This window comes from Lycorma delicatula, chromosome 1 (genome assembly GCF_047948215.1).
Source record: "Lycorma delicatula isolate Av1 chromosome 1, ASM4794821v1, whole genome shotgun sequence".
Classification (NCBI taxonomy): domain Eukaryota; kingdom Metazoa; phylum Arthropoda; class Insecta; order Hemiptera; family Fulgoridae; genus Lycorma; species Lycorma delicatula.
In genome coordinates, this window is record NC_134455.1 from 170,612,518 (window position 1) to 170,628,830 (window position 16,313).

General features: G+C 31.0%; 1 protein-coding gene across 1 annotated transcript in view; it reads left to right on the forward strand.

Annotated features, from left to right (window-relative positions):
* LOC142325437 (uncharacterized) overlaps positions 1-16,313 on the forward strand; it is a 67,774-nt gene that overhangs the window by 36,447 nt on the left and 15,014 nt on the right. The window contains exons 7-9 of the mRNA XM_075367211.1: positions 7,183-7,375; positions 12,729-13,027; positions 15,398-15,597. Coding sequence (XP_075223326.1) covers positions 7,183-7,375; positions 12,729-13,027; positions 15,398-15,597 — 692 coding nt within the window. The remainder of the gene's footprint in view (positions 1-7,182; positions 7,376-12,728; positions 13,028-15,397; positions 15,598-16,313) is intronic.

Sequence of the window (16,313 nt, forward strand, 5' to 3'; positions counted from 1 at the left end):
GAATTTTTCCATCACCCATAGGTTTTATGATAACATTTTTGAAGCATTATTTTTGCCGAATTTTACATATTTTCTAGGGATAACTTATGCACTTAAAAAAATGTTTTAAATCATGGCGGAGTAGCAGCATCTCTGGCTTTCATCCGGAGGTCCTGGGTTCAAATCCTGGTCAGGCATGGCATTTTTCATACGCTACAGAATTCCATTTCCATATCTTACACACAAGCTTCAAGCTTATGTGGTGTAATCAAGTCAAAAAAATGATTTCTAATAAAGCATGTGGTACAAATAACATGCAGACTATATATGCATGATGATTCATGTGTACTGTAGGTTCTGACATGTCAGCACAGTCTTCTGTCATTCAATTAACACATCAGTATTGTTTAAATGTTTGCTGTGTCAAGTGTGTTGTGTTAGTAATGAATAAATATGCCTTGGAATTGCATAAATGATCCAGGTAACTTATGTATGTGGGGGTTTTACATTTAAAGAATGAAAACAAAGTTTGACTCCATTTGTTAAAAAATGTTATGAACTATATTTTGGCTAAAAAGTTGCGATCAAGATAAAAACTGAGCCCCTTATATCTGCTGTGTTATTCAACTTGTGTAAAAATGTCTGACACCTGGGCTAGGAGTAATTGGCACATGAGTTTTGCTATAGTGTGGCATGAACCACAAGATCGTTTGTCAGACTGTTATTTCTGTATTTCCCAGATAAAAGGAATAAGTAGTAAATCCAAACACATAGGGAAGTACCCGAATTTATTGTCTGCTGTAAGGTCAATGCCGCATGGTGAGAACTTACCTCTACTGCATTCTCCAACATATCCAACTGTTAAAGGTGATTCAGAATATGAAATAGCCTCTGAAGTTCAATGTGAGGAGCAAGGTGAACCTACTTTTGAAGTAGAATCTTCTTTCCTTGAACCTCATCTTATAACTCAAGGTAAATTAAATGTTAAACATCAAGGTTAATTTATCTTGTTCAGGATTTGAATTTGTCAAAGAAACAAATTGAGCTTTTGAGATCTTGGCTGAAAGGCTAAATTTTCTTCTGACACTAAAATCTATTTCTTTCATAATTGTTGGAAAGAGTTTCAAAATTAATATTGCGAAAAAAATAATAATTCACTGTACTGTAAAAATATTTGTGCTGACATAGAAGCATTTCATCATGAACATAACTCTAGAATGGGGACTATTCATTGTTTCTTCAAAAACTAGTTAGTCTGTCCTTTTATGCAATGGCAACAAATCTCCTTCTGTGCCATTAGTTTATGCACCTAACCTGAAAGAAACATGTGACAATATAAAAATCCTGTTAGGAAAAGTCAGTCCAAGTACCATTGAATATATCACAGTTCAAAAGTTATTATATTATTAAAGGGTTTACAGATTGGCTGCACTAGATTTTGTTCCTTTTTGTGTGATGGGAAGCAGGTACAAGACAAGTTATTACATCAGGAAGGAATGATGAAAGTGTGAACAACTTATGTCTCTACAAAAAAAAATATTTTACATCCCCCACTAGTTAACTCAGAAATGAATCCACCATCACTATATAAAATTAGAAATTCTCAAAATACTTTCTTAAGGCAAGGGATAAAAGTGGTGCCAGATTTAATTATTTAAAAGAGAAATTTCTTCTTGTTAGTGATGCTAAAATCAAGGAAGGAATTTTGCCCAAATAATGACCAAATAAGAACATTAATTAGAGATGGACAATTCAAAGAACTGTTAACCCAAGTCAAAAAGTATGCATGGGAGTAATTTAAAAGTTTTGTGTAAAACCTTTTTGTAACTCTTAATCTTCCAACTACTGTGACATTGTAGGTGAACTATTACAGTCATACAAACATGTTGGGTGTAATATATTCCTAAAAATATGTTTCTTGGAATCACACCTGGATTTCTTTCCCCTGTAGTCTCAGCACCTTTAGCAGTAAGCATGGGGAATGCTTCCACCAGCAATTCTCAGTTATGGAAAACAGCGATCACATTTTATGTAAAAAAATTAATATTGCTGCCCTGCATGCATGTAAATTCTTACATTCTTTCAAAGTTTATCTATATATTACAAAAAAAAAAAAAAAACAGTGGGTGATTGAGAAAATGTATTTATATATTTGAATTCAGCATGAAAAGTTTTGTTAGCATCATATATTTTGTTCCTTGTGTGAAAAAAAGGTTTTATTTTGTCCTCATATTAATCATTATCCTTATTAATCATTTAATTTTGTACCATTTTTTTGTTTACTCACAATTTTATATTCAAATAGCTGTCTCCTGTGTATTTTATCAATATTTTTTAAGTTCATATTATTTATTATTTTTTTGGTAATCTTCAAAATATGTTCATATTTTCAAGTTCAAATTTTTGTTTGTTTTTATTTTACTTTCATCTGTGTTGTAACAGTCACTTAAGGCATGTATTTGTTTTATGTTAGGTTCCAATTATATTATGGAATATCACATGATACCGATTGGTTACTGTTATATATGTTTTAAATATATCTTTAATAGCCTTTAAAAAATGTTTTAATATTTTTCATTAGGCCACCATGTTCAAGAAAAATTTAAAATTGTCATCTTCACGGAGCAAAATTGAGTTCTGCAGTCATTGGTATATTCTCCAAATCATTTCTGATCTCATTTCAGATAATAACTGCAAACTTAAGTATAATTTGAGGTTTAGAATGAAGTATTAACTTTATATTTTTCGTTTTATTAAGTGTAAGAATTGTAATTTTATCACAAAATCAAATTTTACGAGATTACGAGATTTTACGAGTTTATAATATTTGAAGGAATTGTATCCACAAAATGAAATACTGTAATTAAATAAATGGCATGTAGTTAGAGAGTTATAAATCCTTCTTTATTGTTAAAAAAAGTTATTTAAAAAAACTATTTTACACATTTCATCTTAATTTAATGAGCTACATATTAAAATAAAGTGAACGAACACAGATTAAAAAATTTAACGAAATGCATTCCTATCTGAAATGTTTGCACTGCTGTAAAATCTCATGTTGTGTTTTTAATTTGCATGATTTAACAGAATATAGAAATTGTAAAAAAATACCACCAGTCAGACTTTCAAATCAGTGCTTGTTACTTACTGTTAATTCATAAATAAAAGTGTTTTCAATGCAGAACACTTTTCAATAAAATAATCTTGATGTTATGTTTATATTTATGGATGTTATAAAAATCTATTTAGTTCTTGTAACACACTTGGTTATATACATTTTAATTAAAAACCAGTTGATAGTGCACTATTTTGAAAATGATTTAAAAAAACTGAATTTATTGCTATTAACCATATTAGAATATCTAGTAAATACATTAAAATACCTATAATTAGAATACATTAAACAGTTTTTAAATAAAACCCAAACTGTTTTAAATAAAAATATCTTTTCTGTAGCAGTGAAGACAACAAAGTTTGGTTCAGAACTAATTTTATACTGATCCAGTAAATTGGATCTGTCCAGTTGCTGAACTCAGTCCCACTGGGAGAATTTTCCTCAGTATATTTTCAAGTTTTATTCTCTTATAATTTTTTACAATTAGATATAGAAGTGCTTGACACCATGATGAAAAGAATGTATGAAAAAGTAATTTCTGTCACAGTTATCTTTAATCACATAAATATGATTTATTATAAAGTGTCACTCAGACCTTAACAACTATTGCAACTGGAATGAATTGTTTGGACATTAGGATCTACAAATGACAAATGAATGAAAAATTATTTTTGCTGTTGCATTTATTATCGTAAACAGAAAACTTAAAATCATTCATTTTCGTATCACTTTAAGTAATTTTTCAAACATTACATCCGAAAATTTATCTCTTGTTGAAATAATGCCCATACATGGCATTAATTTTCTTTTTTGAGGATAAAAAGTATATTTTCTTGTGATTTTAGATTTTTTTTATTTTTACCTTATAAAATAATTTCTGTTTGAACAATGTTTGTAGTTTATACAAATTTGAATATTATTCTAGTAATATTTTCATTACACTAATTATACACATCTTTGGCAGCCTTCTCTCATTAATTACTGCTTTGATCTTTGTCATTATAATAAAAAGATCAGTTATCTTGCAAAAGGAATTTTATAGTATTATGAATAACACAAATCCTGATGTTACAGGTGGCTGATTATACAGAAGGCTCTAGAAACGTTAATTTTGTTGGTTGTGGTTTTGTGGTTGGCAACAGAACATACATGTTTGGCCTTCTCAGCAGCACCAGTATTTTTTTTTTGCAGGACTGTATGTAATTAATAAGACTTTACATATGGTTAACTCAAAATTTCCACATCTTCTTGTTTGCTCAGATTCCATGAGTGCATTACAGTCAATTAGTGACATATATTCCAGATACCTTGTTGTTTGTGAGATTCAGTGTGTTATTTTGAAAATAACTTGACATAATATAACAGTGAACTTATGTTCACTGTTATAGTGCTAAGTTCAGTCTTATAGGAATTTCAGGCAATGAGCGTGCAGACAGTGCGGCAAAAGAGGCTTGTTTTTATCCTCCCTTTACCAGTTGTGTTGCTTCTAATGATCTTATCTGTTTCCAGAATAGGGTAGTTCATGGTGAGTGGCAAACTGAGTAGGATGCTATTGTTAGGAACACTGTTTCACCGTGGAGCTCCTCATGCAGAAATAACCGTCAGGAGAAGATTGTTGTCTGCTGTTTGTGAGTAGGGCACACTAGGCTCACTCCTCAGTCATGAATATCTGAGACTCAAAAAGATTCACCAGTTTGTGCTCACCACAAACAATACAGTGCACCACAACCTTGTGGAATGTATCTGTTGCGAATTTGCATTGCAAGTTTAACATAGGGGCTAACATGCAAACTATTCTAGCCAATAACGAAATATTTTTATCTTATGTTATGGTTTTTTAGGGCCATCCATTTATACTCAAATATTTAAATTACTGTAGTGTTTTTCAGCTATTAATGCCAATTGCTATATAGCAGTTGGAAATTAAAATTTTTTAATTGATATGTATTAAACGATTTATCCTTTTTTATTACAACAAATAAATCATGTCTGGGCGATGATAATGCAGAAGCATTTTTTCCCCAGAAAAAACTAACCAAAAAAAAAATTAAGAATTAAAATTTAATTTTAAAATGGGTTTGGGAGAATTACTTTTTTGACTATTTGACACTACTTCTAATCTCGTCACATGGCACTTTTCCATGCAGCAGTAAAAATGTTTCATTTAGCAGGTATTTCAAAGTTTTCTCCATAATAACTCAAATTCAAAAAATTTTTGCGACTTATTTTAACCAATCTGTATAAAAAATAATATATTTCCTGTTATGATCAAACTTTTTTATGTCTAAAATAAATTCTGTTTGGAATCAGTAAAATGATGTACTATGGTCTAAATAATTACTAACTCTCAAAAACTGTTGGTTGTTGCTTCATTCTTCTCATTTTTTAAATACATAACTAATATTGAAAGGATCCAGCAATTCACCCAGTGAAATGATTGAAATCCATGCTGCAGAATAATTTTCAGAGAGATCACCAGTAACTGGCTTCTATCTATAATATTTGGAATTTTAAATCTCTTAAAAATTTATATAGACTGAATCTATCTTTCCTGTAAATTTTGTTTTGAAGTTTGAAAATTGGTCACAAATAGTTCATTGTCATATTTATCAATTCATGGTTTAGTTCATAGCCAAGTCATATTTATCAGTCAAAATTTATCATTAGATGTCATTTCATCATTCATAAAATAATTTTGTTCATATCAAGCAATTCTAAAATTGCTGAAGAACCTGAATGCAGATGGCAGCCATGCATTGTGTATGATCCTTGTGTTAAGTTTCATATAAAAAGACAAACAAAATTGAGTCTTCCAGTATTGTTTGCTATTCATCATTTTAAATAATTTCTTATGTACAGCCTAATTTTTGAATTAGAGCTTGGTCCATCAACTTAGATCTAGTGAATGATATCTAACTACTTATACAAAATGTGTTTCTGAAGCCTCTGCAAGAATTCTTAAGTATTGAATTCTTTGCACAGACTTAAAATTGTGCATACTAAACCTAAATACTTCAGATGTTCTACTGGTGGAATATATTCAGCATGTGTACTCTGTTCAACATGTAAAATCTGGAAAATTTACTAGTTTATTATATCAGTTACATATTCTAAGCATGTATTCTTTTTTTTGTTACTGAAAAGATTAACTTTATGTTTGCCAAATAATATGATTGCAATACATGCAACTTTTACAATGTTTCAAAATAATTTGCACCTTACATTACATTCTTCTCCAATCTTTGAAATTATATAATAATTACAGATATAAAAAGTAGAATAAATATTCAAAATAAATCATTGAGTTGTTTAAAATTGACGTTTGAGATTTTCATTTTTTATGTTATTCAGAATTCTATAAAAGTCTTACAAATAAACTCAATATGAGTCTTAAACAGTGTAAACACTTCTACTAGGAATATATTTTGTAAAATTGTAAAATTTTTGCTTTCATTCCACTTTGGATGTGGCAAAAAATACAGCCTAAACGTGTAAAATTTTTTTTTTTCTACTATAAATGTGGTGTTTTAACATTCTTCAATTGTAATTTATTTAACCACATCCCTTTATGTAATTATAAAAATTTAGTTAATGAATATACATATTTTTTTAAATATATATATATATATGTAACTTCTTCATACTCACAAATTTTTGAAGTTAGTCAGAAATTTGATTTTCTGGTAAAATTGCAGGTCAGTTTTTTTTTAATATAACAAAAAATGTAAAGGTAATTCATTTTATACCAAAAAACTGTGGTTTAGCTAATAGTGATTACATGAAAACTGATATTTGTAATGGTTTTGAAAATTAAAAAAAAAAGGACTCAATTTTGCTTGTCAAAAATAGTCATTTTGATTTTTTCTTTAACATGATGGCCTAATAAAAGAAATGTACTCTTATCACAACCAGTTTAATTGAAAATTATGGAATCATTTTATGGAATGATGCACTTTTTTAATTAATCTGTTGTGATTCATGTAATAAAGAATTGTTTATTATATACAAAATCATCATATTGTAAAGATGCAATTTACATTTAGATTAGTCACTTGATTTATATTGTGTGTGATACTTGATTTTTGTAGGTATCCATGTGTTGGAGGCCACCATCATGGTGGAATACCTGGAGTATTCAATTGCAGGTTTACAAATCCTTATACAGCAGCAATGACAAAAAGAAAAAAGAAAAAACCTACTTCTTTTGTACCACCGCCCTCTGTGGGTGAAAATCCAATTCCATTTTGGTGTCGACCTTTACCTTCACGACATAATCATCAGGTAAAGTATTGAACTTCTGTTTATATTAGGTAAATTTGTAACGTTCCTACGTAGAATTAATTGTCTTATACAGTTTAAAATAATAGTAATTGTAATAAGGAAATCTTTGTTTTTTATGTTGATGCACTCATGATATCACAAAGTAGCTGCATCACATTTATCTCATTTTGCTTATAACAGTACTAAAACTGTCTCATGTTATGTCGCAGTGAAAATGTCAGTAATTGTTTTTTTTTTTTTATCTTCAGCCATTTGACTGGTTTGATGCAGCTCTCCAAGATTCCCTATCTAGTGCTAGTCGTTTCATTTCAGTATACCCTCTACATCCTACATCCCTAACAATTTGTTTTACATATTCTAAACGTGGCCTGCCTACACAATTTTTTCCTTCTACCTGCCCTTCCAATATTAAAGCGACTATTCCAGGATGCCTTAGTATGTGGCCTATAAGTCTGTCTCTTCTTTTAACTATCCAAATGCTTCTTTCTTCATCTATTTGCCGCAATACCTCTTCATTTGTCACTTTATCCACCCATCTGATTTTTAACATTCTCCTATAGCACCACATTTCAAAAGCTTCTAATCTCAGATACTATTCTATCTCAGATAGTATTCTCAGATACTCCGATTGTCCAAGTTTCACTTCCATATAAAGCGACACTCCAAACATATACTTTCAAAAATCTTTTCCAGACATTTAAATTAATTTTTGATATAAACAAATTATATTTCTTACTGAAGGCTCATTTCACTTGTGCTATTTGGCATTTTATATCGCTCCTGCTTCGTCCATCTTTAGTAATTCTACTTCCCAAATAACAAAATTCTTCTACCTCCATAATCTTTTTTCTCCTTTTTTTTTTAAATCCGTTGGTCTTTTTTTTTATTTCTACTACATTTCATTACTTTTGTTTTGTTCTTGTTTATTTTCATGCGATAGTTCTTGCGTAGGACTTCATCTATGCCGTTCATTGTTTCTTCTAAATCTTTTTTACTCTCGGCTAGAATTACTATAAATCGTATTACTAGCAAATCGTAGCATCTTTATCTTTTCACCTTGTACTGTTATTCCGAATCTAAATTGTTCTTTAACATCATTAACTGCTAGTTCCATGTAAAGATTAAAAGGTAACGGAGATAGGGAACATCCTTGTCGGACTTCCTTTCTTATTACGGCTTCTTTCTTATGTTCTTCAATTATTACTGTTGCTGTTTGGTTCCTGTACATGTTAGCAATTGTTCTTCTATCTCTGTATTAGAACCCTAACTTTTTTAAAATGCTGAACATTTTATTCCAGTCTACGTTATCGAATGCCTTTTCTAGGTCTATAAACGCCAAGTATGTTGGTTTGTTTTTCTTTAATCTTCCTTCTACTATTAATCTGAGGCCTAAAATTGCTTCCCTTGTCCCTATACTTTTCCTGAAACCAAATTGGTCTTCTCCTAACACTTCTTCCACTCTCCTCTCAATTCTTCTGTATAAAATTCTAGTTAAGATTTTTGATGCATGACTAGTTAAACTAATTGTTCTGTATTCTTCACATTTATCTGCCCCTGCTTTCTTTGGTATCATGACTATAATACTTTTTTTGAAGTCTGACAGAAATTCCCCTTTTTCATAAATATTACACACCAGTTTGTATAATCTATCAATCGGTTCCTCACCTGCACTGCGCAGTAATTCTACAGGTATTCCGTCTATTCCAGGAACCTTTCTGCCATTTAAATCTTTTAATCCTCTCTTAAATTCTGATCTCAATATTGTTTCTCGCATTTCATTCTCCTCAACTTCCTCTTCTTCCTCTATAACACCATTTTCTAATTCATTTCCTCCATATAACTCTTCAATATATTCCACCCATCTATCGACTTTACCTTTCGTATTATATATTGGTGTACCATCTTTGTTTAACACATTATTAGATTTTAATTTATGTACCCCAAAATTTTCCTTAACTTTCCTGAATGCTCCGTCTATTTTACCACTGTTCATTTCTGTTTCCACTTCTGAACACTTTTCTTTAATCCACTCTTCTTTCGCCAGTTTGCACTTCCTGTTTATAGCATTTCTTAATTGCCGATAGTTCCTTTTACTTTCTTCATCACTAGCATTCTTATATTTTCTACGTTCATCCATCAGCTGCAATATATCGTCTGAAATCCAAGGTTTTCTACCAGTTCTCTTTATTCCACCTAAGTTTGCTTCTGCTGATTTAAGAATTTCCTTTTTAACATTCTCCCATTCTTCTTCTACATTTTCTACCTTATCTTTTTTGCTCAGACCTCTTGCGATGTCCTCCTCAAAAATCTTCTTTACCTCCTCTTCCTCAAGCTTCTCTAAATTCCACCGATTCATCTGACAACTTTTCTTCAGGTTTTTAAACCCCAATCTACATTTCATTATCACCAAATTATGGTCGCTATCAATGTCTGCTCCAGGGTAAGTTTTGCAGTCCACGAGTTGATTTCTAAATCTTTGCTTAACCATGATATAATCTATCTGATACCTTGCAGTATCGCCTGGCTTTTTCCAAGTGTATATTCTTCTATTATGATTTTTAAAGTGGGTGTTGGCAATTACTAAATTATACTTCGTGCAAAACTCTATAATTCGGTCCCCTCTTTCATTTCTTTTGCCCAGCCCGTATTCACCCACTATATTTCCTTCCTTGCCTTTTCCAATGCTTGCATTCCAATCTCCAACTATTATTAAATTTTCATCTCCTTTTACGTGTTTAATTGCTTCATCAATCTCTTCATATACACACTCTACCTCATCATCATCATGGGCGCTTGTAGGCATATAGACGTTAAAAATTGTTGTTGGTTTAGGTTTTGATTTTATCTTTATTACAATGATCTATCGCTATGCGTTTTGAAATACTCTACTCTCTTCCCTATCTTCTTGTTCATTATGAAACCTGCTCCTGCCTGCCCATTATTTGAAGCTGAGTTAATTATTCTAAAATCACCTGACCAAAAGTCGCCTTCCTCTTCCCACCGAACCTCACTAATTCCTACTACATCCACATTTATCCTATCCATTTCCCTTTTTATATTTTCTAGCTTACCAACCTTTTTTAAACTTCTAACATTCCACGCTCTGACTCGTAGATGAATGTTATTTTTTAATTTTCTGGTGACTCCTTCCTTAGTAGTTCCCACCCGGAGATCCGAACGGGGGACTAGTTTACCTCTGGAATATTTTACCAAGGAAGGTGCCTCCATCATTACTATATGAAAATGTAGAGAGTCACATTTTCTTGGAAAAAAGCAGCTATAGTTTTCCATTGCTTTCAGCTGCGCAGTACTCAGAGGACTGAGTGATGTTGATATGGCCGTTTAAGTCATTCTGACTCACGCCCCTAACAACTACTGAAAGAGCTGCTGCCCTCTTTCAGGAATCATTCCTTAGTCTGGCTCTCAACAGATACCTCTCCGATATGGTTGCACCTTCGGTCCAGCTACTCTGTATCCCTGAGCACTCAAGCCCCCTCACCAATGGCAAGGTCTCATGATTTATAGAGGAGTCAGTAATTGAAGAGCACACATATATCAAAGTTTGTGTTTTTCTTTAAAAAATCATCTTCAGAGACAGTCACACTGGTTGAACAAGCATTTGGATAAATCAGCAGTGAAGAAAACAGTTATTTATGATTGCCATAAGTGTTTTAGTGATGTTCATGTTAGTATTATCTAAATATGTTGTTAGTAGTCATGGTTAGTATTGAAGATGATGTTCACATTGTGTGCCTCTACTTTGACAAATGAAGAAAGCCACTGGTAGGAGACCTCATCAGTGTGGCTGATCAAAATAAAAATTTTCTGAGTAATGTCATAGCAGGAGATGAGACAAGGTGTTTTTTGTATGATTCGTAGAGAAAATGACAGTTTTAAGAGTGGAATCAACATCATTATCACAGCCACAGGAATTTCATTTTGACAAAGCAAAAGAAAAGTTATATTAAAAGTTTTTTTTTTTTATTCGCAGGGTATTGTTCAATATGACTTCATTCTTATCAGGAAGTCAATGAAGAAGGAAATGTCTGTCAATATGTTTCATCATTTATGGGATTAATTAATTGAACAGTCTTTGAAAATGAGTTCTATTTTGGAAATAGAATCATTTTCAGTTGAAATAAAACAAGTAAAAATTAAAATAAGTACAGAATGGAATCATCAGTTGTCACCGATTATGGAAAGTTTAGCTAGTAAGCTAGTGTCATAAGTAAACTTACTGCTTCCGTAATATTGTAAGCACTGTTTCCAGGAATACTAGACTTCACTGACTGATGATTATCCAGGGGTTACTTACAATACATCATTAACTAATGTTATTTTTTTTTTAAGTTTCAAATGTTTAAAATTACAGTATAAAAGAAGAATAAATATACAGCATATATATCCAGAGATACAGCATGGCGGATATAGCATGCTCTTTGTATATTGCTTTAAAGTGAGGTGAGTGAAAGCTAACAACCTCTTCTTCCAACAGCTTTACTAGCTGCCACATGAAATGGAAAATTTTATAAAAAAATGTTACATAATAGTCTTATTACAAAATTTCATAAAAATTAAAAAATGTATTTTGCGATAACTGCAACAAAAGCGAAAACAAAAAAAAAATAACAAACAAAAAAAATACAAGAACACAAAACTGATTCACGCGATACACATACAGTCGACTAAGTTACCACAGCCTTACTTTACCCTGTCAGTGAAAGTATACTTAATGTAATAAAACTATTTTTAATTTTTTTTAATTTTATATATTATTTTCATAATTTAAAGTAAATTTGTTGTGAAATCTTTCCAGACAGGACAGTAACACTAACAGTTTACATCATTAAACATCTCTTTTACTTTGATCAAGAAGTGGTTAAAAAACATGCATTTAGATATTCATTGAGAAATTTCTCAAACATTTTTTTAATTCTAAAACAGGGATACATGAGTTTAAGGAAAGTTGATGTACAAATATTAGCTCATCAAATATTAGTATTTTGGTAACAATGATATTTAATTGAGTGATAAACTATCAAAAGTTTGACCCAACATTCTGAAATCTTTCTGCTTACAGTATGTAGTTGTAATATTGTACTATAGGAATACAAAAAAATAGTCTAAAGATTTATTTATTTTATGTATTTCAGAATCTGTTTGCATCTAAGTAGTTGTTCACACATTTAGTAAGCTATTTTCTGCTATCCATTTACAATAATACTGAGGAATTTCGTAACAAAAGAAAAAGAAATTGTAACATTCTTCCATGTTACAAATTGAATTCATTAATAAGTATTCATTACACAGAAATTTAAATTTAGAAGCTACATATGAATTTTTTTTTTTTTAGGGTGGATCAAGTGAAAATGAAGGTAGTAGCAGTGTAGGTTCTAGAGTTAATATTCAACAAAAATTACAAGAGAAAAAGCAGAAACAATTAGCTGAATTACGTGTCATCGAAGAGGAAATAAAACAGGGTAAATTACACCCTAGTCCTGCCAGTGCTGTGCCACCACCTCCACCTCCACCAAGAGGTAAACAACCTCCACAACCACAGCCAACACCACGTCCTAATACACCAGAGATACTTCTGGCACCACACTACTTGCCTGAGTGGCAGACTCCATCTGATCATGACTCTGTTTACAGGTATTTAATGCTAAATTTATTAATTAAAATTGTTGTTTTGTATAATTAGATTTCAGCTCATAAGTTTTTTTTATTAATAAATGTTTCAATTAAGCCCTAAAAAAAAAGCTTATTGATTGACTTACAAGAGCCCTTACTTTAGAACTGCCAGGACACCTACTTTTGTTGTTGTCTTTGTGTAACCCTTTATCAAACCCTCACCAAACATCTGGTTTATGTTATACATTTCTCAGATTTTTTTTTGGTCGGGAACATTGGTGTTATCAGGTGATGTATGTTCTATATAATAGTAGATATTGAGATACTTCACATTGGTTTTGTTCAAGATTCTCTGCAAACCAGTATGCCTCTGTAGCTATGTTCTTTTGAGTACTTGTGATCAGAGCTATATGAATCCTCTTATAACATAACAGGAATTTGACAAAATACAAAATTATTGATGTAATACTTGTTAGTTTAGTCCCAACAGCCATAAACATCTTTTGGCTTTGCTATAGTGTCAGTAGTCGGAAATTTACTTCTGATCCTTGCAATTATAACTAGTTTTATACATAACTTGTCAAATTGCATAATTATTTGTTAATTTTTATTTTATATGCAATTAAGGCATTGAATACATTGGATATTATCAACTCACTCTCCAAATGTGATTTATTGAATGGTTTGCAGTCCAATTGGACACTTGCATGTGACACTCAATTCTGTAGATGAGTGGAAAATTTTCTTAATAACATCTGTTTTCGAAGGGCTTAAATTGCTAACATTATTGCAATGTTTTTTTTTTTTTTTAGGAAAAGAATTAGGTGGGTGATGTTATAACCTAGCAATTAGGTGGGTTTCTCTCAATTGGTATTCAACTCAGTTCCTTTTGGGACATGGTGCATTTAGGGATAGTTTGTCTAGTTTTGGTTTGACTAATTTGGGCTTGTGCCCGGGCTGTAGGGTCAGTGACACTGTGGACTATGTCCTTTATGTTATTATCGACAGTAGTTGCCCAGTCACTTTGCCACCTTGCTCTCAGTGATTGTTTGATACAATTGATAAAATCAAATGTAGTAACTCGGGTGGTGAAAGGAGGTTGAATACACGCTTCTTTGGCAGCATAATCTGCTCTTTTGTAACCTAGAATCCCTTCGTGGCTAGGGATCCAGCAAAAACCTACCTCTGTGTTGCGATTATCTAACTCAGCAATTGCATCATAAATGTCAATGACATTATCAGGTGTCCGATGCCTTCGGAGAACGCTAGGACAGGTGGAATTTACTAATGGAAATGTCTTTCAAGGCATTCACATCAGTGGCATCTCACCAAGACTAGCTGATGACTGTGGATATGATCAGTTTGAGGGCTGGAGAATGTCCTCCAATTAAGCCAATAATGGCTTGGAATGTAGGAGGTGGTGTGGCAACCAGACATGTCACAAGGCAGGTGTTCTTCTCCCTCACCGGGAGAATTTTTTTTTAAAGGGGTCAGTGTTTAGTTTCTGCAGTTTTCTTATTCAGATTTTTGCAGTTCTTTTTTTAATGATATCACACACTGGAATATTTTTGGTTTTTTAAAACATTAATATTAATAAAATTTAATATATGTTTTTCTTTTCAATTTTCTGTTCTAATTTCATATGAAACAAGTTTAACCTTTTTTTAAATGTGTTTAGTTTATCCCTGATAAATGTTCCTTTCTGTTTTATAAATTTTTTTATGTTTGTAATTGCTTCTGGTCCATTTTATTGAACACAGTACTTGAAAATCATCACATAAGTTACAGATATTTTTGTGATTTATTCTTTTAAATTTATTTTTCCAAATTTTTTGTGATTTTCTTTCATTTTTTTCATTTTCATGTTTATGCAGTTCATTTATGATTTCGTCATTGAATTTTGTATCCCATGATCTGGTCTTTCTGTTGTATAAACCAGTTAGAAAAATCTAGAATTTTCTCTATTAAAATAAATCACAATATTAAATATATCTAGTTTATCATAAACTTTAAAAACCATTTTCAGATATCATTTTTCAAACATTTTACACATAACACTGAAATTACATAGTCACTTTACTAATGCATGAAAGGTTACAATCCTCCTTAGAAGCCATTTTTGAACACAAATTAATGAAAATATGTTTAAAGTACTCAGTTGGATGAGATAGCTGTATAGAGTGGTTTTTGTTTCTGCTATTGACAGATCCTTGGATAAAGGATATGATAGTCATGTAGATACTGTAGGTTATTGCTAATTGTTCATTTAAACAGAATTTTTCAATAATTTTTTTATCTTTAAAAAAAAATCATTTTAGTTTCTTTTCTTACTTTTATATTATTTTAGGAATTTTTTTCATTGAAATAAATAAATTTTGTTATACTTTGTAGGCTGTGTGATGAAACAAGTCGACATCAACAAATGTTGCTTTTAATGTATAAATCATATCGTGTACCATCTGACTTAGATTCTCAAGTTTCCTTACCAAGATCATACACATTGCCAAGAGAGTTTAAGTACTACAGACGAACTAGGCCACGTAAAGCAATTCGATCAGAGCATTTCATAGCATCTACTAACTCCAGTGATGGTAAATGTTAATTTAATTTTTTTTTCTAATAGTATGAAATAATTAAGATACTGTATTTATTAGAATTATTTGTTTATTCATATACTAAAAAACAAGGTAAGTCAGTAAATTTACTAAGATTGCCATTCCTCATGAATTTGGAAAAAGATTTATATAAAAAATGTATTTTATTCAACAAATTTCTATTTTAGTTTGAACACCTTTGACGTGTTTGAAGTTAAATTGAATGCTAACATCCAAAAAAAGAAATTTGAGAAAAATATCTAATTGTCTGGTAATATATGGGTTATATATTTATGGTAACTAATTATGTCTGGTAATTATATGATAATATAAGGGCAACAATCCCTTAAGGTTGTTTTCTCCTCTTTCAAGTTGCAGTTATTAATTTGTGTGTTTCCAAACAATCTTTTAATATTGCCCAGAGGATAAAAATGATTACAATACAAGTGAATTGACACTGATGTGTAAGATTTTACCAAATGAATTATACATTGAATTATTATTCAGGATTGAGTAGGAAGTAAGTTGGTAAAGTATACAAGAAAAATTCTTTTAATAAAAATTTTTGGATGGGATTGGAAAATAAGCCACCTGAATTTTACAAAATCCTAGAACTGTTAAATCACCATTGATTTCTAAGAGTATATTTTTTTTTACAGTAAAAACTATCCCAACAAAAAAGAATATGTTTCTCTTCTGTTTCCTACTTAAAA